The sequence below is a fragment of the Agelaius phoeniceus genome, chromosome 1, assembly GCF_051311805.1.
Source record: "Agelaius phoeniceus isolate bAgePho1 chromosome 1, bAgePho1.hap1, whole genome shotgun sequence".
NCBI classification, from domain to species: Eukaryota; Metazoa; Chordata; class Aves; order Passeriformes; family Icteridae; genus Agelaius; species Agelaius phoeniceus.
Genome location: NC_135265.1, coordinates 128,194,023 through 128,220,390, shown reverse-complemented (window position 1 = coordinate 128,220,390; position 26,368 = coordinate 128,194,023). Strand labels below are relative to the sequence as shown.

General features: G+C 35.6%; 1 protein-coding gene across 14 annotated transcripts in view; it reads left to right on the top strand.

Annotated features, from left to right (window-relative positions):
- The window catches only part of OXR1 (oxidation resistance 1), a 355,773-nt gene that overhangs the window by 311,650 nt on the left and 17,755 nt on the right, over positions 1-26,368 (top strand). For 13 of the 14 annotated variants that reach the window (XM_077186970.1, XM_077186973.1, XM_077186980.1 and 10 more), the window contains 4 exons: positions 1,594-1,778; positions 5,045-5,829; positions 9,388-9,556; positions 12,681-12,843. In XM_077186970.1, the coding sequence (XP_077043085.1) occupies positions 1,594-1,778; positions 5,045-5,829; positions 9,388-9,556; positions 12,681-12,843 (1,302 nt within the window). Of the gene's footprint in view, positions 1-1,593; positions 1,779-5,044; positions 5,830-9,387; positions 9,557-12,680; positions 12,844-21,271; positions 21,353-26,368 lie in introns of those variants that run through there. The other variant, XM_077187023.1, reaches the window with a different exon arrangement.

Sequence of the window (26,368 nt, the reverse complement as noted above, 5' to 3'; positions counted from 1 at the left end):
TGTTTTCTAGACTACAATAGATATAACAAAATGTAGACTTCTCTTGACAGTTGTCCTCTTGGAGGACAACCTTGAAAGTCTATTTCCATGATACAGGTCTAGGAAAGAAATGGCCATAAACGCCTTCTTTCAGAAATGGCCATAAACGCTTTTCCAAACGCCTTGGAATTATGTATATGTCTTCTGCTGACTTCAAAGTCTTCAGCATATGTGTTGTACTCTAAAAGATGTATATGAAATCTGATTAAGCACTGAACAACTAAAAGACTCAAGCACAGATGATTGGGCTGCTTTTGAGACATGTCTTCATTTTTCCATACTAGAAATAGCATTGGTCATTGTCGAGACTTTAATAAAACTTTTGCTTTGGTTGGGTTTTTTTTTATAACTTGCACTTTTCTTTTTACTGGTTGGTATCTTTGTTTTCCTACTGTGAAGGTCATCAACCATCACCTGGGAACAAAATTTCTCGAGTTCAGAAGAACTGTATCTGTGTTTGTGCTGTGCTAATGTCTTCTCAAAACAAAATTGAAAACAGTCTCCTCCAATACACACCCTTTATAATAGTTATGAATGTTTTATCAGTAAGGTAAACATTTAATTCCTTCAACAGCACGTGAACTGAGTTCTTGAATGAAAATTTGGAATGTCTGACAAGATTTGTAAAGTCTTTAGGAGTCAAGATCTGTAACTGAAGTATTCCTGTCACTCTACTTAAAGCTAGATTTACTTCTGTTCATGGTTTTAGCTCAAACTCCACTGTTTCAACAGTTAAATGAATTTCTGTAGCAGGCAAATGCTGTTTGCATGTGTTTCTAACTTTTTTTGTTCAAAGAGAGTTGAACATATTGTAAATTAACTTTGTTTTTATACTTGTATTGTATAAGAACCCTACAATTCATAGTATTAATATAAACCTCAAAGTTTTTCATAGTTAAATTTTAAGCTCTACTTGCATTCGTGTACTCTGCAGTAGTATCATTGTGATTAAAACTATCCAAAATTTCGTCTTTGATAATCTTGAGTCTTTTTTATTCTAGTTTCATTCTGTAAATGTGTTTCTCCAATCATTCACCATGTCCATTAAGTTAGAAGGATTTGTATCAGCCTCTCTGTTACTTTTGTGTAAAATAAATTAAGATACATGATAGGTTTTTAAGGTCTCTCTAAATAAATACTAGAAAATGAGACAGAAGAGTTAACAGTCAAGTTTTAGACAAAAATTGCTTTCAAACCGACCAGTTAAGCCCTGTGGTTATCTGGGAAAGATGTTTCCTTATCTCAGAGGGGCTGTTTAGTGTGTTCTTCAGTGTGTAAGGTTTCTCTTATGTTACTAAAACCAGTTATTGATTAGTTGTGAGGAATAAAACTGTTTTATTTTGGGAAAGCAAGTGGTATTAATTTGCTTCCCCAGAAAAAGTTACAGTTTCTTGTGTTTAACAGTGACTTAGTAACATAACAGGTTGCTTAAAAATAAATTAAAAATGGCTTTATTAAAAAAAAAATAGAAAACACCTTTTTCCTACTGAAAAATGAAGAATAAGCTGGAATTTGAAGGAGAAAAATTACCACTTCTTTTCCCTCTCATTTTAGGGTACGGTCAATGGTGTGCTGCTAGTGACGCCAAATAATATAATGTTTGATCCTCATAAAATGGATCCTCTGGTCCAAGAGAATGGCTGTGAAGAATATGGCATCATGTGTCCAATGGAAGAAGTGATGTCAGCTGCTCTGTATAAGGAAATTGTGGACAGCAAAATTAAGGAGTCATTAAGCATGTAAGATAGAACAGTATTTGTAAAGCTTTGAGTGAATCTGAACTGTAGCCACATTGTTGACCATACAAAACTAGCAAACCAGCATTTTCCTTCTTTTTCTTGTTAGGAAAGGATATCAAAGATTGGCTTGGAAAGATCCTATAGAAACTTTGCTTTACCTTTAGTTCTCACATCCTATATATGATGCAGGATAAATCTTCTTCTATACACATGGAGTCTAATTTCCTCCAGTAGTCTCTTATAAAGATCTATGGTACCACATCATTTCTTCTGCCCCTTCCCCACTATGGAAACAGTAGTCAATGTTGTTTGGTTCTTCAATAATTCAAGAACTGGTATTCACAATAAGAAAGGGCAGCTTTGACAATTTTAGGTACAAATTTTCATTGTTTAGCATTTTTCACTTGCTTCTCAATCTTGTTGCTCTGACAAATTATTTAAACTAATTTTCTAAGATTTGTATATATTATCCTGGGCCTAGGAGTATATTTTTTTTCCTTTATGGCTAGGGGAGGGACTGAATATTCACCTTAGGTGTTGTTTTTTTGGAGTAAACAGTGAATTTGGATTGGTGTGTCTAAGCACTGGTGTTTAGTGCAGCAGGCATTTAAAATCAGATTTGAAGAGCATTACAATAAATCTTTGTTCCATTCTCTCTGGTTTTATATGGTGAACTTTTATATTATCATCAGAAAAAGATAAATTCTGTCTTGAAATCCAAAAAGGATTAAAAAAAAAAAATCACACCCCCTTTACCTATCACAGCCCATAAAACACAAACATTTGCAGACTGCCTCAATTACCTAGCTGTAGGAAAGTGGTCTTCTTTTACCGGGAGAGTGTAAAGCTGTTTGCTTGATATGTAATGCTATACCCTACTTAAAATAGTTGCATTTTTTAAGATACTCAATAACTCTTAAAAATATCCTCTTACAGTTCATATAGGTAGTACCCTAGCATATCTTTCTTGATAATCTTAACTGTATGGACACTCAGAAGTGATAACTTGCCTCATACCATTTATGAGGTCAGTTTTGGCATAAACCTGGGAATGAACGGATATCTTGGTATGGTCTTGTTTGCTGCCCAATGTTATGTGTCTGTTGAAAGGGCAACTGAAATACATGTTGCTACAGTAGTACTTTTGGGGCTTTTGATGTTGAACAATGATGCCTTCAGCATAATTTTTTTCCGGAAGTTTATTTTCCAGACTGAGTTTTAAAAAGTAGGTCACAGTTCCTATTTCCATTGATAGACACTGGAAAGAATTAGAGAGCTCTATGCTTGAGTCATGTTATTGTGGTTGCAAAACAAGTATTTTTCTAAAATGTTTAGTTTGTTAATGACTTAATGATGCTATTGATTTTTGTGCTCTTGTAGCACATGCATTTTCTCTTTTGTTTATAATATGAATGCATGTGGAATGAAAACATGTCTGCTAATAAAAGGTCATATTCTGCATTCAGAGGCCTGTATGCCCAATTTGATTTATCTTTCTTGTCAGCTGTATCAACTAGTGGGTGGAACACTAGCTGCTAGCATTTTCTTCAGTCCCTGCACTTTTGTGCCTTAGCTAAATATGAGGCATATTTGTAAATTTGGGGGAAAACAAAAATCTTTTAAGTCTAAACAGAAGTCCTAACATCTTCAGCTAGCTCTGACAAGACCCATGTGTCTTCAGGTATTTGACACTTAAATCATGTTTTCTCACTGTTTTTTTTTTTCCTACATATTCTGCTGTTGTAGTTAACCTCCTTCCACTCTCACAATTTTTCCAACTGTCAAACCTGCTTAAAACTTGGGAAAGCAATCTTATTTTCAGTATTCAGATTGTTGATATGGAAAATGGTCATAAGCCCAATGGATGCTTTGGTTCTTAGAACTAAAATTTCATGTTGTATGGTTTCTATATATAAGCCACAATCTGCTAAAACTGGACAAAAACATCTGACTGTATGTTTTACGGATTTCATGAACCTTACATTGTGCTTCTATAAGAGCACCTATAATGAGCATAATCCTGCAAATTTAAAGAAATGGCCTAGTCTAATAGGTAATGAATTCTAAAGCTGAATCCACATGCTTTGTAAACAAAATCATTCAGTCAGCTAAAGCTTACTGCAAGTTTCATGTTGATGCTTAGATAAGATGGTGCATGTGCTTTGCAAACATCCTGAACTTTAGCAGCATCTCAGTAATATGATATAAGTGAATGTGAAGTTTTGTGAGACTGTGGCGTGAATTTATTGTCCTTCAAAACAGAGAATAATATACAAGCTTCTTAAAAGCATTTAGTACTAGGTAATGGAAGAGCTGGTAGGCTTCTGATAGCAAAGAATTTGACATTGAGAGCTCTAGTCATGAGTAAGTTTAAATATGAGAATTTTTTGTGATGGCTGTGTACTGCCCGGGTTTTTTGACAACAGAGAAAAGCTTGAGTTCTGTAGGTTTACTTGAGCGTGTTCATAGTACCTTTCTAGTCTTCCTCTTCTAAAAGTCATAGAATTTCTAGTTAGTTTATTTTGAAAGGCAGGTTTAAGCAAGATTATTTCCTCTGGGTAAAATAAATTTTTATGCTTGCTTTTTTTACACTATTTATCAGCATCTTCAGTTTTATCAAGTAGTTTGGGGTTTATTTTGCCAAACAGTGGTATCCTCAAAGTTGCTAAATCCTGCTAAAGACACTAAACACTGTTTCAGGTATTTTCTATGGGCAGAATAGTGAGATATACTTTGATGGTTCCCACTGTTCTGCCTTTACTGGCTTAGATATCTGAGGTTAGACCAGATGATTTCTGCCATTCATGTCTTACCTGTGAGCTAGGCATCAGCTTCCTTGTAGGGTGGGACATATCTGTACTGTTGTACAATTGTACTGACTGCTTGGGGAGACAAAACCTAAAAAACTGTGGATGATTTTCACCTTTAGAGATTATGGCTGTGTGTAGCTTTTTGTTGGTTTTACTTTGGTTTATATTTTATTTTTACACTTCAAGTGCATCTCACAATCTTGTTAGTTTTGTAGGAGAGTTTCTTGTGAAAGTAATGTCATGAACTTGGGAAGTCCCTGCTTTGTTGTGCTGGCAAAAGGTCAGCCACGTTTACCATTATGGTATCACATTTTATGTTTGTTTATTACTAATGCTCTGGATTAAGTTGGTTTTTAGGGTGTTTGTTTGTTTTAAGAGCTTGAACAAAACAGTGAAGAAAAGAGCTTGATACTTTGAAGGTACCTGTTATAACAACATTCTTATTTTGCTCAACAGAGATGTAGAGCAGCTGTCAGTAAGGGAACTTGGCCATTCCAAGAAAGCTGCGAAGAGCAATACAGATGACACGGATTCCAGGGTTCGGGACACGGGCAACGACAGTGCTAGTACTGCCCCAAGAAGCACAGAGGAGTCTCTTTCAGAAGATGTATTCACAGAATCAGAACTTTCTCCAATACGGGAGGAACTTGTTTCCTCAGATGAGCTTCGACAAGATAAATCTTCTGGAGCATCGTCAGAATCTGTCCAAACAATAAACCAGACTAGTGCTGAATGTTTAACAGTCATTTCAGACTCCAGTGAAGCTGCCAGTGACTTAAAGCCCAGTGCCGAAATGGTTGTAGGTGTTAAACAGTTTGGTACCCACTTAAGTTCAGAAAGTGCTAAAATGTCTGTAAAGGGGGGACAAGAATCTGGTGAAAACACTGCAGATGTCCTCCAGCAGTCTTTGCAAAGATCACAGGGTAGTGAGGAGCACAGCAAGGAGACAGAAGTGGGCAAGGATCAGGGTTCCTCACTAGGAAAAAAAACAGATAATGAGATGGAAGAGGAATGTCCGGGTTGTGAAGATACCACAGACTCTCAAAAGAAGGAGACACCTAGCAAAGGAAAAGTAGTGGGAGAGCAAAGTCAAGACTCAGAGGCAGAAGTAGAAGAACTCCGCAAGCTCTGGAAGACCCACACTATGCAACAAACAAAACAACAAAGAGAAAACATGCACCAGGATTCACAAAAAGAGATCAGTCAGAAAGCTGTATCTGCAGGAGATGGGCGGTTAGAAGGTGAGTCTGTGGGTATTTATGGGTACAGTATTAACCTTCATATTTAAAATGTATCACCCTCCAATTTAATGGAAATTTTGAATTTTTTTTCATTTTGTACACCATATTTTCATTTTGTACACCATGTGCTGGTTATGTTTCTCATTGACTTGAAGGTACTCCAAAGTTAAACTTTACATAAACTTTTGGAGAAAATATTTGGTGCTTTCAGATGCTGTTTCACTTGCATCTTGTCTTACTTTGATGATGACTAGAACAAGGTTAAACATCCAAAAAGCCTGATTAAGGAAAAGTAAGAGCTAGATATTAGGAAGCTAGTGCTGTAGATACAGTCAACAGCTAGGTTTTATTTCTTGAGTACATTAATTCTTATGCAAAGATCAGGGTCCTGGGATTATTAGTTGGAAGTTACACTTAAAGGCTGTTCAAGTTTTTATCATAAACAAATATGCTGTGCCTTTACACAACTTAAATCTGCTTTCCAAAAAATTCACAAGTTACTTTCTGATGTCTTCCCATCTTACTAATAGAGATAACTGAACTATTTGTTTTAATTGTGCAATATCTGGGGGACTAGAAAAGACTCTATTAGTGTGTGACAGGCATTAAAGATAAGTGAAGTGTTGAAAGTTAAATTCATTATGTTAATTATTAAATTGAAATTATATTGAATAGAGGTACCTTCTTTGGTTAACAGAAGTTTTTCTACGCTTCAAAATCTTATATAATGGGTTTTGCATGTTGGGGTTTTTTAGGGGTTTTTTTGGTTGGTTGGGTTGGGGTTTTTTTCTTCTTTTAAGGAAGTAACTGAATTTTGAAATTTGAAGCAGATGAATACTTGCATCATTCTGTGATAAATTTGGCTTTTATGCCCTAAATATTTTATGCCCCCTAATATTCTAATTCTTCTGGCTACTTTCTAATATACTTACTAATACTACTTTCTAATACCTCTGGTGGATGTCAGCTAGCAGTAGTTGCTGGTTGTAACTTTAAAAAAAATCAGGTACTAAGTGTTCTTTGGCACAATTGCTGCTTTTCTTACAGATGAATATTTCTAATTCAGTAGCATTAAATGCTTTAGTTTTGTTTTTTTGTAAGATTGTATCATTGACTGACTGCAGGTTGTTCATCTGTTATGTGATCTGTATATTTGCAGAGTAAATATATATATAACCAAAAAAGTGTCTGCATACAGTCCTACAGAAGAGTGCTGGCTGGAAACCTTATGTACACATAGTACTGCTGCCTCACTCAAAGTTGATGGGGTAAAGTACAAAGGAAAAAACACAAAAAGCACAAGATGCCTTTTGGAGATTTGTAACAATTCAGTCCAACTTCAGTAGGACTTATTGCATCTCTTATTCTTGCATGTTATATTAGCAGAATGCAAATAAATGAATAAATTATGAAGTAATATTTCTCAATCTAGATAGATTTGGCGAAGCTTCTACAGGCATGATGAAACAGAACCAAGGTGAAAACATAGATCTGCTTTATAACTCTTGAAAAACATCAAAATGAATATGACATCTATTAACAGCAGGTCACTAAAAACACCAGGTCATTTAAAATTTGAAATATAGTAAACACTTTCAAGTAGCCTTTCTCAAAATAAAATGCTGAAGTAGTCATACTATGAGTTTTGGATCAATAACTTACCTAGACAGTCTTTTTGTCCCTTTCATATAGCAGGAACTTAGTTGAATTTTTTCTCTTTTGTGGCAGTTTTGAGAATTTAGGTTTTGAGAACTATTGTTTTTTGAACTTTAAGAGGTCAGATGTTTGAGTTTGGAATTAATGATCTGAATGTTTGTTCTGAATGTTGAGGTCATGCAATGCAAGTAGACACTTATGAGTAGACACATCAAGTTTAGAATAACTAAAAAGGTCTTACTTGTATCTGCTTTTTTTATTGCCCAAGCTTCTATTTTTACAGACACCTTTGTTAACCACTGGACTGAAATAAAGCTAGGTGTGGTTGATACTTTGGAGAAATTGTAACAATCTCTAATTTTGTGTGTGTAAAAACAAGGTAAAATATAATCAATGATAACATGACAAAATATTTACAGTTTAGCTGAATATTGGCAGACATTGAAAGGAAAGACAAGAAGAATGAGACCCAGTAGCCATTGCTGAATTTTTTTCTCATTAATTCTGTATCAAATATACAAGAAGGTACTGGAGAACTCACTTAAGAAAGCATCTGAAATAGTAATTTTGAGACTTAGGGCAGAGCTAAATTGTTTGGTTTTACTTTATCTGATAGCTGGAACCAAAATCCCACTTCTCTGAGCTCAGGGAAGTCCTAATCTGCTGCCTCTGAAGGACCAAAATCAAAAATGCCAAATCATTGAAGAGTATTTATCTAACACTGGCACAGAGTTTGCATACCAGTCCTATGAAACAGGCTTTTTTGTTTATTTTTGTTTCTTTTTGTGTTTTTTTTTTTCAATCTGTCAATTTACCTTTGAGCTTACACATTAATAAAATACTTCCAAATAATGCATGTTTATATGGCTAATTTACTATACTATATGCTGCAGGTGTAATTCTAAAATGTTGACTGAAATTTAGGAGTCACACATTTAAATAGTTACGAGAAAAAAAATAGTCTTTTGTGAAACAGTGCTGTTCTAAACTTCATGGTAAAAATCTTATTGAGAAAATGCTTATAGAGCAAGAAGGTGATGTTTTCTGTGCTTAGTGGTAAAGAAAAGACGTGTCCTGGGAAACTGAAACTTATCTGTATGTACATATAATACCAGAGCTAGGATAAACCCTTTATTGTCATAACTGATCCTAATAACTCTTAAAATTACATTTTCCTTTCTTGCTATAAAAAAAGTTTCTTGTGGCTGGAGGATTTGGCAAGGCAAATCATCTAGTAAAGAAAAAGTTTAAGAAGGCTTCTTACTTTACCTTGTGCTGACTTGACAATTCAGACCTTGAGGGTAGTCATATAATTCTATTAGTTCAATTAAATATACCACCAGAGAGAAAAATCCTGTACTGCAAAATCCAGTATACTTCATCCTGAGGTGGTGTTCATACCATTGAGGTGTTTGATATAGCTAAAAAATTAAAATTCATCTTAATCCGGTATCAGTAGGGCCAGAAGGTTTTCCCTTGTAAATGATAAATAACTAACATCTCTGACACATGTGAATCAAGCCAAAATACATATTTAACACAGTGTCTTTTTCATGTATGTGGGATACTGTTTAATAGTGGGAGGGTGGTGATTCAGTGTTGAGAGTATGCATCAAGACTACTTTGAGTACTTCTAAGCATGGATGAAGTGCTGTAACAATGTGATCTGTAGTTGGAAGCAGAAATGAATGTTAGAATTTAGTATGTTGTGCTCTGAAGTTACTTCCACTGTTGTGATATTCATAACAAAAAGGGGCAGGTTATTATTGCTACTTATCCCATCTCCCATTAATTACTTACATAAATGTCCTATATCCCTCAATTGTCGATTATAAAATTAATTAATGATTTTGTTAAGCTCTTTAGTACCTTGTGGACAGCTTACTTTGTCTTTATTATTAGGTTCTTCTGTTATGAAAGAAAAAAGACGACATCGATCTCACAAGTTTCTGTGTCTCAGGGTTGGAAAACCCATGAGAAAAACGTTTGTTTCTCAAGCAAGTGCAACAATGCAACAGTATGCACAAAGGGACAAAAAACATGAGTACTGGTTTGCTGTTCCACAAGAAAGGTAAGACAGAGGCAAACTGTAAAAAATCAGCAATTGCCAGTAGGTGTTTGAGCTTTTCGTTTTTTCTGCACCATTCAAAATTTTGCAGCCACTGTGTCTCTCTAAGTAATCACAAAAAAGGGTGAATGTCTGAAGATGTTGTTGATTGGCTTGTATTGTATTTGCCATTGGAGTACCTCATTACCTTAGAGACATTTTACTGATTTACTTGAGTTACTTGTGAGTTTGGCAAGTAGTTTCTTACTATACTATTTAGGCTCTTGTTTGTAGCAAGTAAATAACAAAAGAAAGAGTCAAGTGGTGTCTGGTGGAGGAAGTAAATTCTGCAGCAAAATTTTTGTTTTTATCTGTGCTACCCATTATTTGGAAACTTTCTGAAAATCCTCTCTGAGTTCAGAAGAGCTAGGTGGGTTTCTTTTGTCTTATGTTTGTATATGGAAGGTAAAACCTTTCCATGAGCCACCTTAAGTATATCTACTGGAAAAATACCTGAATTTGTTGAACTCATTCAAAGACATGAGATTGTTCATGCTCACTCACTGGTACAGCCTTGTATTCTGAGATGATCTTTACTGCTAGGATACTCTGACTTCTTTTCAGCCCAAAATTGGTTTTTAGAGGTGTTACATCCTTGTCAAAGAGTGAGGAGAAAAGAAAGAAACAAAAAAATATTAGTTATCATCTGGTGTAAATACCTACCCACAATGATCAAGTCACTTTTCCGTCTTTTCTTTTGAGCTGAATGGCATAGAATGTCCAGTTGGGGCACTGCAGTTGAGGACAGATATGGATCAATTGGAGAGAGTCCAGAGGAAAACAGCAAGACTATTTAATGCCTAGAAAGTGTAACATATAAAGAAAATTAGAAGTAAGTGGGGTTCTTTAATCTAAAGGAGAAGAGGTTGATTACAGAAATAAAATTATTTTATACTGAAATTGGCTGCAACAAGAAAGGCAGTAGTCTTTTTTTTTATGTCCACTATGGATGGAAATGTGTGATAGACTGAAATGATATCAAGTATTATACTTATCCAACAAGGAGAATTGAGCCCATGGTAGAGATTTTACTGACCAGCTTTTAAACACCACCTCTGCTACCTCCTAAGTGCTAAAGAGGATGCAAAGTTTTGAGTCAAAGGTCTGTCCCACTAATTCTGCTGCTGTTAATCCTGTCTGGGCCAGGAGTTCTCTTGTGGTTATAGTTAACTCAAATCTGCTTGTTCTAGAAGTATTGTATTTAATTTGAAATCAGATAAATGTTTCGTATATGGCAATGGTGTCTAGATTAGTGATTAAAATGATCACTGTCTCTTTGGTTCATTTTCTAATGTAGCAAGTACTTACCTTCAGCATAAAGCAGAATTGATCACATATTTTGGACGAAAGGTTTCTTATTTTTTCAGTCTGTACTGACTTCCTTGGAAATTATTTTCATCTGTGAAGGGTCTCTCTCTTTCAATCTCTCTCTCTCTCTCTAACTGAATGGGGTAGTTTACTATGAGTATCGGTTCTTTTTTCATTCAGTGTGTGTCCTATGTTTTTTGTAAAGAAAAAGCTATGTTCTCATAGTGGGGAGTTCATTTTCTTAATTTGGTGTTAACCTTGCTGAGTGCTAATCTGCATAGATGAAAGTACTTAGTGCCAATCCAGTTGTCTGTGTCACTGAATGGTACAAAAGAGAGAAAAGCATTATTTCAGTGTTCATACTCTTAAAGGAGCCAGTCTGGGAAGGAGAGTCTTATAGTACCTTAAGCATCAAGTTTCATGTCCTTTTTCTAACTGCTATAATTATACATAACTCAAAGTTCTTGAAGAGCTAAAATCAGAACTTAAAAAAAACTTTCATACTTGCATGACAAAAAATTGATGCCTCATTCAGTCCATGAGGAGTCTGCAGCCTCTTGCTTTGGACTTCTGTGATAGAATTTACCTAAACTTATGCTTCCAGAATGTTTTATTCTTTGCTACTGCCAGAGAAAGATTTGCCTCCCCTTTTTTTTTCCTCCCCTTTTATTGTTGTTCTTCAGGAGCCTCGATCTTAACAAGGGTGATTCTGGATAACTGACCCTATTCAGAGACTGTTACTACATACCTGTGTGCAGAAATTTTTTGGGCAGTGGTACATGAGAAATATAACTGCAGTTTTGAGAAACTTTGAAGTTCTGTATCTCTTGCTGTTCTTCAAGTGTTCAGTTTTTCAAAGATTATTAAGGAAGGGAGAAGAAAAGGCTCAAATATTATTCTTCATGCTAATACAATACCCAGATATAGCATATGTCTCTGGAGGAAGACATAAGGAATATTCAAAGTCTTGCAACCAGAGCCATGAAGCTCTAGCTCTTACTCTCTTTTCCATGATCAAGAGATACTAGTGGATGCATTGCAAGTGCAAGTGCACTTTTCCTGAGTAGTCTGTCTGTGCACCTGCAGCTAATACAGAATAGACTGACATCTGTTAGGATTACAAAAAATTTCCTCCTGTGAATTTGGGTGACTTTGCTCTTCTAACTGGAGAACAGTGTAATTTGTGGCACATAACTTAAAATGAGGTAACTTTGAATCTTCGTACTTACTATAGTTAGAATAGCCTGTAGTTCATGATTTTATGATTCATATATACACCTGCATGCTTTCAGCAGTCTTCCCCCACATCTATAGTACTTTCCACAATTTGTATAATTCTGATTATGTCTTGGAAGTGGTCAGTTGTTCTTCAGGCATAGGGAAAACAAACATGCAGACGCTTTTTAAATTCTAATTTTGTTTGGCTTTATGTAACTCTTTCTAAATAAGATTAAAAAAGTCTTTGTGTTTTATTTTGGGAGCTATTTCAGTTTTAAGCAGAGGTATCCAATGGGTCAGAAGTGGTTGAAAGATCATACTTATATATGAAATCACAGCTAATCCATTGCCAACTTGCTTCCTGGTTTTTTCTCCAGAGACATCTTCATATATTTAAAAACTAAAAACAAACCTAAAGAACTAGCTAGGTTTTTTTCAAATTTGTCTCTAATATCTAGTAAAATATTAAATAGTATTTTTTTTTAACTTTAAATACTTAATATTATTAAACATCACAAATTGACCTTATTTTTTTTTCTGTGTCATAACTTGACTTTTCTAGGACAGATCACTTGTATGTCTTCTTTATCCAGTGGAGTCCAGAAATATATGCAGAAGACACTGGGGAGTCTCTTCGGGAACCTGGATTTATAGTGGTAAAAAAGAAGGATGAGCCTGAAACTAGTGAAGAATCGAGTACTGAAGATGCTGCTAAAGAGTGGGAGGTAAGGAAGAGCAGTATCAGAGATTTTATTTTTTTTTGATACACACATTAGAATATATTAAAATATTATTAAATATTTTCCAGGAGGAAAAAAAAAAACACCTTATTAGTCTGATGATCATGATCATGGCTGTTCAGTTTATGCCATCCTAATGCTTTACTCTAACATCAGATCAGGGCAACATTTCACAATTCCAAATCATTTTTTTGTGGTGGAGCAAGTTGTAACTTAAAACTCCTAGGGAAAGGAATGTGAGTACAGCAACAAAGTTAGAATTTTGGTGAAGCAGACTTAATGTTCAGTCTCATAAACTGACAGTTTTCTGATATTTATTATTCCTCTATTTAGAGTGTCCAGTGTTTATTGGTAAGACTCTAAAAAAGGGATGGGACAGCAAAAGAGGAAAAGAACAGCTATTAATGACAAGTCTTTTAAATAATTTAGTAATTAATTTTTCAGTTGTGAATTATTCATGCATTATAATGCTGTTGACTGTATTTTAGAAATACGTTGTAATTAGAACTATTTCTTTTTTTTCTTAATAATAAGCACATTTCTCTCATGTGAATCTGTGTCCACTGTGTTTCTATGGACACATCTTTACACGTCTATGTGGTTTTGTTTTGTAGTGTACATACAGTTAAAGCACTTCCAGTCTTGTACATTCAAATGTTGGTCAAAAGTTTGATGATTCTTGTCATGTATATATTGTAGAAGTATCCCATCTGCACTGTTTGAGTCTTGGGACAGCAATTGCAATCTCTGACTGTAAGATTTCTTTTGTTTTTCTTCCCCCTACCCTGCAGTGGAACATGTTGAAATTAAGGAAGTCTACACTATTTTATGTAGAGCATAAAAGAAATTTGAAAGAACTGCAATAGTCTAACTACAGGTCGTAGCTTAGCTCCAAAACTTAGAACCATAGAACTCTGGATTCAGAGTTGAAATGTAGCTAGTTGAAGAATTAGGCCATAGTTGCAAAACATTCCCTGCAACTTGGTGATTTTGGGTGGAGCATTTTTGCTTTGAGACATTGAAATTAGTATCATAAAAACATGTCTTATTAACTTTCATATTTTCAGCATATGTATTGCTTGAGTTTTTACCAGCGATGTATTTTGGTGTTAACTCTTGCTCAAAGCCTTTATAAATATTTGGAGTTTTAAAATTTGGCCTTTTGGAACATGGGTATCAGTGAATAGTGATCTATGTTACAGTTTAAAGCACAGTATATCTCTCCTTTACTGAGCTCTTCAGTAATTTGACATCTTAATATAACTACAGAATAATTTCCACAAAATAGAGTGAAAATGTTTTTTTCATGGTGGAATGTGTTAGGTTTTAGAAACTATTTCTGAAAGTAGTTGAGGCAATACATTTTGTGCAAGTATTAAAATCTGTAAGTTATTTCTCACAGAATGAGGCAAGATATTAAGCCTGTATTTAGGTCTTCTCTGGAAACAGTCATAGAAAACATTTCAAAAATATTGTAATTTCTTTGTGTTAAGTGACATTGTCAAGCTTGGTTCTCTTAATATTATCAAATAATAATTTTCTGAATTTCTATGCTAATGTGATTAGTGAGATGGATAACTTTATAAAAAATGTTATGCAAGTACAAGAAATATGCTAGTGTGGTCTTCTGTGCATTTTAATTTGTTTAACGTGCCTTCTTATGACTGACTTTTAGCACAAATCTGAAAGCTCTTAAAAACTTTCTAATCAGAAATGTTTGACAGTACCGGATGGTTTGAGCTGTCATTACATAAAACTGCATTATAGTGGCTTTTAACATGTATGCTAGAAAATATGAGTAAATATGGGGAATTGTAGCCACTGTTGTCATACCCATTATTTCCATTGAATTCCAGTCATTATTTTCAATCAATGTACTTCCTTCCTTCAATGCAGCAAGCTTTTCTTCTGTCAGTTTTTGCTCCAGGTTCAATCTAAAATAGCAGGTGTACAGTATAATTGAAGCCTTTTTCTGGGTATTTGGCTGAAAAACAGGCTGCCTTTTTCAGATCACAAGGATAGGAGAGCTCTGGGTGGAAGGGAAGTGGAAATGCATGACAAAGTACTGTTCATCTAGCAAAGGATGAAGGTAGTGGAGTACCTTTCTTTTCCAAAATGTGTTCTTCCTGCTTTCATTGTACAGTATCTTAAAACTAGAAGGACAGGGAAGAGGATTAATGGGTAACCCAGGTGGTGCTCTGAAACAGCTTTTGTTTCTTTCAAAGTTCTTTTAATACATTCAGGTGCAGTTTTTTATTAATAGACCTTGAGAAACTCTATGCTTGTTTAGTGGAAAAGAAATTATGGGAAGAAGTAATAAACAAAGGCAAAGATCAGTAAATGAAATAAGTAGTAGGTGTTGATTTATTAAGTTAATCAATGAATAGGACTGAATGCTTATTCAAACTTCAGTTTTTGCCTGCTTACTTCTACCTTGATCAAATACTGCATTGTACATAGTGTCAGGGAAAATTCCAGCACTTCCTTTAACTATCTCTTTTTGTGTTGTAGCCTTGATAGAAAATTGACTTACTAGAAATAACTATGAATCTACTGCTGTCTCATGTTAGCATCAGTAAAGGTGACTAATTCAGAGTCTGAAACAATCTGTCTGAGGCACCTTGCAGTTGCTATCGCTGATGTTGTTACTCAGTATTTGTCTTCCTGCCTGTGTCACTAGCAAAGCTTTATAAAAAGGATACTTTTTCACTTAAGATCAGCCCTTACTAAAGACTTGTCTCTGGTACCCACTAGAAATGAATAGGCAATAACTTTATTTAATATACTATCTAAGAAATGAAAGTGAAGCTAAATTCTCAGTTGTGTTATTCCCATCCATTTTTCTTGAATATCTCTTTTATCTTGTACTTTAGTGAATGGGCTTACACCAAGAAAGAGGGTGTTTTGACTTGTCTGGGGTTGTTGGTTTTTTTTTGTTTTGGTGCTGGTTTTTTTTACCATCTGTACTGAGCTATAAGGTATATTTATCTTGGTATTCTTTTTTTACTTGGTGTGTCTAAGTTCAAGTGCTAATGGCTTTCTATATCTGTTAGCACAAATGATGAATACTGTTATGTGTTAATAAACAAACTCGTTCTCCTAAGCATATTCTGTACTTGCATCTAAACATGGCAAGACTTGACAGCAAGCTGACTCCTTCTGTTGTGCAGTGTCTCAGAAACAATTTTCATTGGTATTTATGCTCTAATCTTGTTTCTTTTTTAAGTTCAAGTAGTGTATATAGTAGGTTCCTATTTAAACCTGAAATCTGTTAAGGAAACACTTGAATTGCTCTGCATTACAGTAATTCCTGTTTGAAACATTGATTCGTCCTTTCCCGTCCCTGTCACTTGATCTCATTGCCATTATTCAAGACTGAATTTTACTTTGTGTCCATGTAAATATAAATACTCATTCTCAAAGTATTCGAAAACAGGAAATTTCTTGTCTTATGACCCACAAACTGGTCTTAAAGTAGTTGGAAGCTCATCAGTTTGATTTTTTTATTAACTTTGTTAATTGTGGAGAAAATACAAATAATTTGATTTTAAACTGTCTAGAAGTTTATTTCCAAAATGAAGCTTGAGTTGATAGATACTTGCAAATATTTTTTCCTAGACATGGTCATGTTCTGGACTTGCATTTCATAGTAATTACCTTTGGTTTTGCCTATTGAATGTCTGTAGAAAACATGAATACAATGCTTCTGGAAAGCATTGTCACTCACTTGTCCAACTGAATTTCAGTTAGAACTTAAGATGTGGTTTGGAAATGCTTGCTACATCAAGCCTTTAGTTGCAATTGAGGTTCTGTCTTCTTGAAATGGTATTTGACTTGGACACTCAGCCATCCAACATTACTGAAGCTGTATCTTCTGGAGTGTCTCAGAATTCTATTTCTGTATATTTATGGAAATGTGAAGGTCACAAACAGTGATTGTCTCCTGGTTAGATAAGCACCTATATCCAATATCCCAGTCTTGAAACCTTTCTCAGATGTTAAGTTCTTTATTGAATCTGGACTGGAACCTACAATGTTCTTCTATATTAAAGTGGATATTGCAGTTTTAGAATCACTGCTACCTTAGTTTTTTGTATTCTTAATCATGTTTCTTCTGTAAATTTGCTTCCATTCTTTGCTGTATACTTCAGTGCTTGGATGCTGGTGCAACATCTGCTTGTCGTGTCTTGCATTTTAAAATGTGATATGAACTTAATGCTGTATGACAAGCTCGATAGTACTGGATGATCAGAGAGAAGAGGAAGCCTGAAACTTGTAGGTTTCTTGAATGAAACATTGCACAGGATCTGTAAAGATGAACCATGCTAAGTCTTCAGAAGAAGAATATTTTTTCCAATATGTTTCTGGAAAGGCTGTCTCTTTATGATAACGAATTGGATATACAAGCTAGGTGGTTATTTGGTTTTTACATCATGTATTGTCAGTTAAGAAATTGGATGTGTCACTATGCATGTGTTGCTGTGCATTAACACAGAATTTCTAATAGGCTTTGCTCTTTTACTGAGAATGAGTCTCTTCAATTCTAGCAGTCATGTGCTATAGTAGAAATGTTTCTGTTAATTTGTTGTGGTTGGAGAAAAGGACTCTGGTGTCTATTTGCATAATCCAATGCTCTTTGCAGAGATTGGTAACTTTCATTCTTTGCAATTTCATTATTTTGCAATTAACTTGAATGATATTGTACTGTCTCTAACCTTCATGCATCAGGGTATTTCTTGTTTTGCTGTATTTATTGTCACTACTTAATCTATTTCAAATTATTTATAACTTGTAAGTGGAAAATCAGAGGTTTTGATGATTTGGAGCTGTCCTGTAGTTGGAGTCATGAATGTGCAGTTGGCTAATTGATGGTTATTTCTTGTATCTAATAGAGGAAGATATTTGGGATGGTCCCTCTACTAAGAGTTAAAGCAGAGCCATTCAGCTGAAAAGCTTGTGCTTTTGAGATTCTTAATGGCTTTCAGCATACCTTTGAAAATCCTCAGGAAAACTTTGTGATAGAAAAATACTTCCTTTTATTTCCACCCTCCCTTTCCTTAAGCTGTTGACAGGAAACAAAGGATGACTTCTCAGATTAGACTTCCTTTCTTATGGAAACTTTCTCAGCCAAGTAAGAAGTTGTGCCAGTCCACATTGTATTGACACTACAGGAGATAGCTTTTTGTAATGTTTTAGTGTTTCTTGTACCTGTAAAGGGAAAAGGGATCAGACCTTACTTAGCTGTAATTGAATGTTAGCTTCACCTCCAATAATTTTTACAAAGACTCACTTGTTCTAGAAGGCAGAGTAGTAATTTTGTATAGAAGCCAGTACCTGATTTTTTATTTTTTTATTTCAACTGCATTCTAACTTCATTACTCCTGAACTTTAGACTTACTCATGTGGAATCAACAGTTAGTTGTAAATAAACGGAGTAATTACATCCCTTCCTGCCTGTCCTGTTATCCTTCTTGGCTAACCTCTGTCTCTTAAGAGGGATGGAGCATGAGAAATACATTTTCCACTAATGCAACCTTACTCAAAAAGCATGAATGTTAAATGTAGGGATTGCAGAATTCAGTGTCATGACTTTTCTGTTGCTGTGGTATCAGAACATTGTTAGTGACTATGTGAAACAAAGTAGTTCCGTCTGATCCAGCTGCAAAAACCTTTTTCTACACCTGGTGTCCAGTCTTCCTACTGAAGTTGAGGGTTACTATGCCTACTGCCCTGTTTCAGTGTTATGTAATCTTGCCATGTGATAACTTGAAATCTGGTATGGCAAAAGGTCTAAACCAGGTAATTGGTTTGGAATGGAAATAAGGCATTCCATATGTTGTACCTCTGCTGTCACTCTACTTTTTCTCTGCTGTTGCTTAAGTATTTTTTGAGACAGATTAGTTTATTAGAAGAAATGACATTGTGAGGTAAAATACTGAGAAGACTATGCACATTGATTGTGTAGAGATCTTTATCTTGGTTGTGAATTAACAGGGATAAGATTAACAAGATTGTCATTCAGTGTTACTAGATATATTTTCTGTTGCTCCATTGTCTGTGTAAGAAATAGGTGGATGCTCTCAAGTGTTTGCTGCTGTTCTGCACAGATGTCATGTGTGAGCTGGTGATCCTCACTAGAATCTTTTATTAAGAACACTGATGTCAAGGCCTACATTAATTGCTACAAGATATGAGGTTCTTATTCCAGTTAACAGATCAGTACTGTAATCCCCAAATGCATGAAAAAATAAAAGTGCAGTTTATTAATCTTTAAGTGTTGCTGCTGAGGTCAGATTTCTTGTGTGGGCTTCTCTCTGTGGCTGGGGTGGAGATGTGTCACGAGTGACAAGTTTGCCTCTTCCCTGGGTGCTCTGTGTCTCGGTGCTGCTCAGGTTCTGCTGCCCTCCCTCTGCAGCAGATGCTCCCAGCTGAGGGCAGCTGCCACCTCCTAGGGGCAGCTGCTGCTGCTGCAGGGCTGAGCAGCAAAACACTGTCAGGGGGTCTCATAAAGTTACTTGTGCATTCATTCCCATGAAAATTGCAGCTCTAATTCAGTGAAAAAGTGAGTTGTCAGATCGAACAGAATTGTATTGCTTACTTTTCTTTTGAGCATGTTTTTAAAATCCTTTTGAGAAGCTATGAGAAAAGTCATTTTTATTCAGAGAGAAGCTTTAAACTTGTAAGCAATTGTTAGAATTGTTTAAGATTAAGTGTTGCAGGATGAAAAAGGATTCAATTATACAGCTTCTTTTCTTCCTTCCCAGAAACAATGTGTTGGCTTGTGTTAGGGAAGAATTTTTTTTTTCTTGAAGGGCAGGGAACAGATGACTGATAAAGTAGGCTATGGAAGAGTTAGTTGTATTACTAACTTTTGCTTTCAGCCTTAAAAGTTTCATTTCCAGAGAAAGTTTGAAATACTTTTGCTGCATATTCTCCATTCCTTTAAGATTTCCCATACTTGGCAGAGAAGGGGGTGATGTCTGTAGCTTGTATTGTATTTTTATATTGCTGATAATTCTCATTTGAAACAGTTTTAAGGGTGTCTGGTTTTTGTTCTTGTTTCAACCCTCATTATTAGTTCACTTAGTATTTGAAAATTAAACCCAACAAAAAAAACTCAAGCACATAAATAGACATATGGCTTATTATTGGAATCATACACCATTTGACTATATATTTAGTCAAGTCATTGTTGCATATTTGAATTTCCTAAATCCCACCTTCAGTGTTCAATGATAACAATGTTTTTACTTGCCACCTTAATGCTTCTGATAAGTAAGAACAAATTTGCTTTTAGAGATGCCAGCTCCCATAAAAGGTTTCACTGAAAAGAAACATCTGAATGTTAGACAGTAGTGCAAGGTGCGGTGTTCCAATACATCATTTGCAGTAAAATACAAGTTTTGGTTCTGGTTTTCTCTGCTTGGATGTCTTGGCTTTTACATCACAGCACAACAGCCTGAGTGAGCAATGATTTAATGTTGTTCTGTTGCTGCCCTGACCTATTTAATAGTTTCCCACAGAACCTGGAGCATGGGTGATGTGGAGCTTATTTTGGTTGTTGTTGTTTGTTTTGGGGGATGTTGCAGGGGGAAGGGAGGTATTTCATTTTGTGTGTGGGGTAGAAAGACCGCAAGTGCTACTGCAAGGAGATTCTTACAGGGTTGTCATGCTTTTTCGAATTGCACATGCCTGTTTAAATAAACATCCTTCCTTAAGAGAAAAAGTAATCATGATTCCAAAAATACTTTTGTGCTGGGACTACCATTTAACCCATACAGCAAATTTAACTTATAGACAAAAGGATTAATTTTCTTCTTGTAGCTTACAAACTGAAAAGGCTGCAAGGCTAGCAGTTTCCAAATGCTTTAAACCCCCCTTTTTAAAAATAATATTTTAAATCTTCACTGACCACTCTTCTAACTGGTTCTGGACTCTCAGAAATTACTTACAGGGTTTATGTAAGGTTGTCAGCACAAAGAAGACAAACTATTAGTTTAATATTGAATGCAAACACTTTACCATTAGAAATTGTTTATAAGCAATTGCCTTATAGCCAAATATTGCAAGCAGTTCTTTGGTATTATTTTTGAGTTCTTCAATATTGTGTACAAACAATTCAGCTCTGTGTCTTTAAATACTTTGGCCTTTTAACAAACTAGTGCTCTGCAACCACGCTTGAGCACAGGAAGCCTTCCTCCTCGTGTATCGTCATCATTTGCGATACATCCCCTGCTGCACACTCGCTCATTTGCTGCCTGCCTTGTCAGTCAAATGTGAGCGTCCAGCAAACTCTGCTGTGACGGCGTCGTGGGGCTCTGCCTGTGCCTGGAGCTGACAGCAGGTACAGAGAATGCTTTCAAACAGCCTGGAACCGTGGGTTTTGTTTCATTTCTTTTTTTAGCTGTGTTTTATTTTTAGAAGGGAAATGTCTCGTCTCTGGTATGGGAAGAAGGGAAGAAAGCACCAGCCAGTTAATCGTAAATGCACTCTGGTAATTTTTAGTGTAGTATGTTCATGTCTGTTATTGCAGTCTTTACATGTTGTGGTGCAGAGACAGTTTCTGGAAGTTTAAATTTTGAATATGTAAACAGGATGCTAAGTCACAAATTTTCATTATCTTTGAAATAGAATCTAATTACTGATATTTCATTTGAAGTAAATAATAGAAACTACTTTGAGCATTAAGGAGTTCAGCAGTTTTAAGGTGGTTTTGTTCCCCTTTCTTTTCCCTTGGAGTAATGCATTTTTTCACAAAAAATGTGCTTTATGCCTAGGTACCAAGAACAAGAGTTTGCATGGGCATACAATTAGAAAAGTGTAAATTTCCTGACTTACCATGACTTTCTCAGAAGTCAGTCAACCATATAAAGGTCTGGTAATACTTCTAAATTCATGGACATGAGTCCCCCGTTGTCCCATTCTCATGTTTATAGTGAAGGGGAGGAAGCAAAAACACTGGCTTTGCAGTTTATTAGATATATGAAAGGAACTGGGATTTTTCAGTGTTGTTTTCCCCAAACAGAATTTTTGTAGTACTGTTTAATACGTAGTAAATTCTAAAGGAAAAGGTTTTCAGTGAGACCTGCGAAACAACAGCTTGAAGATAGGGAAGTAGTGATCTTGACAATATACTGTGCTTTTACCCTCTGGTAAATTTGGAAGATAGTTTTCATTTAGACTCTGTTTATGACAGGAGAGTCTAATTCTTAAGAATTACATCTTAGTGGGTTTTGAAACATACTTTAAGAGTGCTGTTGAGTTGGTTTTGGTTAGTTAGTTTGTTTTTTTAAATTTATTAACATGTTTTTATTCTTTATCTTTTATGTATTGTTTTTATATTTATTTTTACCCAGGATACCTGCAAAATATGAAATTGACTTGTTGTAACAAATGGTTCTATAAAATGTGTGTTCCTAAATAACACATTTTTGAAGTAATAGTCTCTTTAACTTTCCTCTGTGGTAGTGGAGTAGAAAGGAGATATAATACCTAAATGAATTGAAATGTTATTCTAGCATACCCTGTAGCAGTGTAAAAACTATCAGAAGTTCAGTTTACAAAGACTGTGGTTTTTAACATGTATCTAGATACACAGATATATAAATATAACTTGCACAGATATTTTAAAAAGTAATAGCATCCTTTGTTATAATTGTTTCCCTTAGGACCAATACTGCACTTTAGCCAGAGTCTATGTTATAAAAACAATACTTACCAGCTTTTAAGGACTGTTTGAACTAAAGAAAACTGTGAAAATAAGGATCAACTTTGCTGTGGGAGAGGTAGAGAAGAGGCTATTTTAACATGTAAAAAGTCAAATTGGAAAAAGAGTTACAGTAGTACCTACATATGGGGATATTTTTAAAATGTTGCTATGTTGATAAGACAAGCTCTATTCTTCAAGCTGGGTTTTTTCTTCAATGAATGTTCATAAACCTAATGTGCAAGTGTAATCTTTTTACAGAAAGGAAAGAGTATTCATATAATTATTTCTGTTATGCAAGACCTGTGGAAAGAATATTAAGGAGACTGCCAGCATACAAAGTGTCCAGGTTTCTGACTGAATCTCTTATTAGTGGTGGTTCTGAATTTGGATGAAGTCTCATCTGACATGAAGTAACAGTTACTGGGCTAAATTAAGTGATACAATAAAACAGAAATGCTAGCTTGAAGCAACTAAGTTGCCCTAGATTATTAACCAGTAAGGCCTTTGTTGCTTTCCTGATGATACTATTAATTTGAGCTGTGCATTTGAAGGGATTTGGTACTTTCCCAGGGTAAGAAATCAAAATTTTGGCAACTTAGTGGTGTATTATGCTCCTCCTTTAAAAAGCTGGTAATGTCAGCTTCCCATGTTTTAGGAAATGTTTGGTATTTACTGTGTTGCTTTCTTTTGTGGCAATACAAGAGATGCCAGTAAGTTTCTAGAATGTCAAAAATGCAGGCAATGGTTCTTCCTGTTAAAGCATTTCAGACAAAAGACATCACACAATGCAAGGGAACAAAAGGTGGATTGCCATCTTTGGGAATGCTTGTCTGTGCTTTGCACAGCTTGGATAGGCAGTATAGCCAAAGGGGACAAAACCAATGAAAACTGATCTTGGCTTTTATGTTCTCAAGTTATTAGTGTGCAAAGAGAATTAAAATGTTGGTTTTAGTAGGTTGAATTGTTTGACACCTGCACAACTTCTGACATTTTGAGTTATTGGTTAACTTTATTTGGTAAGCTAATGCCTGTATTTCTTTGACAATTAGGAAGGTATAGTAATAGGGGCTTGCATGTGAAAGATGAGAATTTAGTTCTTCTGTGTACGTGTCAGAATTGCATGGTTGCATCAATTCAGTAATACTACTGAAATATTTTTAAAATCAGTTTTCCATATAAAGTTTTAAAGTAATTGAGTGAATTAATTATATATTTTTAGTAATAAAAATGCAGAGTGAAATTCAGTACTTTCTTATACAGGTCATTTGGCCTGGAACCTTTCCTTGACAGATATTTGCTGTACCTGTTGTCCTAGGTAATTTGGGGGGTTATGCATCATGTTTGTGCTTTTGCCATGACTGCATGGTCTCATGCAGGCCTCTTGGAGCAAGTCTGGAGGAGGGCCACTGGGTTGATCCAAGGGCTGTTGTTTTGGTATCAGCTGGACACCTCTGCTATGGAGATAGGTTGAGAGAGTTGGGACTGTTCAGCCTGGAGGAGAGAAGCTCTGGAGAGACCTTATTATGGCACCTTGCAAAGCCTACAGGGGCTCTCTAGTAAGAGGGCTGGAGGGGTCTTTTCCCAAGGGCATGTTGTGATAGTACAAAGGGGAATGGCCTTAATCTGAAGGAGGAAAGGTCTAGATTAGATGCTATGAAGAAATTTTTCGATATGAGGGTGATGAGGCACTGGAATAGATTTCTCAAGGATTTGTGGAATTCTCCTATCTGGAAGTGTTCAGTGCCAGGCTGGATGGGGCTTTGAGTAACCTGGTATAGTGGAAGGTTCCCTGCCCATGACTGGGGAGGGATTGGAGCTGTATGATCTGTAAGATCTGTTCCAACCTGAACTATTCAATTACTATATTTCTTCCATTGAATTATTGGATGTCACATTCTTTGCATTTTTAATAATTATGAAATATTAGTCTACTTCAGCAAGGTAGAGGTAGAGTAGCAGAGGAGTTTTTGAAAAGGTTGTTTATAAGTTAAAAGAAAGTAAATGAGTAGTAAAGACTTATATTTTTCCTGTAGGGCTTTAAAGATCTGTGGAATCTGAAGTTGGTCCTTAATTGACTTTTTTCTGCTTAAAGCAGGAGACAGATATTTTCATGCTGGGCTGTGATTCAGTTATTTCTATGCCTGTGTAATGCTTTCTTGTCATACCTGAGAGGATCTTTGCAGGGCAGTATCAGAGCTGAGATGTAACCTTGCTCATTCTGCCTTCTACTGTAATGGCAGCTTGCACTCAAGCACCAGGTGCTGTGGTTTCAGCAGCTGAACCTCTGGTTTCTCTGCTTGCAAGTGCTGAAACTTCCTTAAGTAGTTTTGCAAGGGAGCTGGGTTTTATTGGTCATATTGCTACAGATCTTTTTTTATTAGGACAAAATAAGTAAAGTTTTCTGGCCTGCCTCTTTAAGAAAGTAATTTTCTTAAATCTAATTCTTAGTTCTTTGCACAAACCTCCTAAACTGTTTAATGTTTCGCATGCTAAATTTAGTTATCTTGCTGGCATTACCATATCTCTCATACAAGTGTTTTCTCCCATCTTAAAAAAAAATAGCTTGTTATTAAGGTCTACAGGCTTGATGTAACACTTTGTGTGCTTCAGGCTTTGACTGCATTCTTTTCAAGTTCATTTATTCTGGTTATTGCAGATAGTTCGGTTTATCTTCAGTAAATGTTAATTACTGGTACAGTTGCTGTGGGCTTAGAGCGCTTGGAGGCAGATATTTAACAGGGACAATACTGGTCACAGGGAAAATGCTGCTGTCATGTGACCTACTCAGCATTTCTGTCCCTGCTCTGGAAAACACCTCACTGTGCACAACAGTTTGAAGAGGGACAGCTTTTAAAATACTGAGAGAAAGAACCATGGTGACAGCCAAACCAGGAGACTGCTGTCATTCTATGGTCCTTCTCTGCATAAAATGGCCAGCTGTCATCCCTTCCCTTCTTTGTCACCAGTAGAGTGACAGGGAGTTGAATTGACTGAATACCACACAAACCAGAAAATTAATAGCTTTGCAGCCACATGCTTTAAAAATTAATCAAATTAAATTAGTCTTAAGGTTTGGGTTTTCTTCAAATGATACCTTACATCTGGTGTACATCTGGTGTACATCTGCACCCTTTCATGGGTGCAGTATGACCCATGAATTAATGCATTTTTGTGATGTAATCAAAATATCCCAAATAATCATATTTGATATGATGGAGCAGAGTGCTTCTTCAATAGTGTCTTCTCTCCAGCAGTCTAATATTTATGGGAGGAAACTAAATTTGTCTGAAAAATAAAGTTAGTGTTTTCTCTTAAAATATTCAGAGCAGCATTCAGTTTGCATAGGCACCTTTTTATTGGAAGGTATTCTAAAGTAACTTTGTAAGTGGCCTAATAAAGCTACATTGGGGTTTTTTTTCTTCAATTAAATATCCTGAAATATTTTTGAATCACAAGAATTAATGTTCATGAAGTTTACAGTTCAGCCAAGTTTACAACTATGTATTAAGATTCAGTATTATGTATTAAGATTCAAAGTGAAATTGTTCAGCTTGTGTTCTTTCTTAATGCCTTTTTTTTTTAATTTCATATTCTGAGTTGGTAACAAGGTTACTGATAACTTACGTTTCAGAGCCGTTTATGCTGTTAAGCTTTATCTGTTCTTACTTCCAGAAGCACTGTTCAGCTCTGATAAGACCCTCCCATTCTCGGTGGAGACAGTTTCAGCTACTTGTTAGCTCTGAACGTTTGGCTGTGTTTGTTTTGAGGGCAGCAATGAAAGCTGCTCCCTGTTAGCAAACA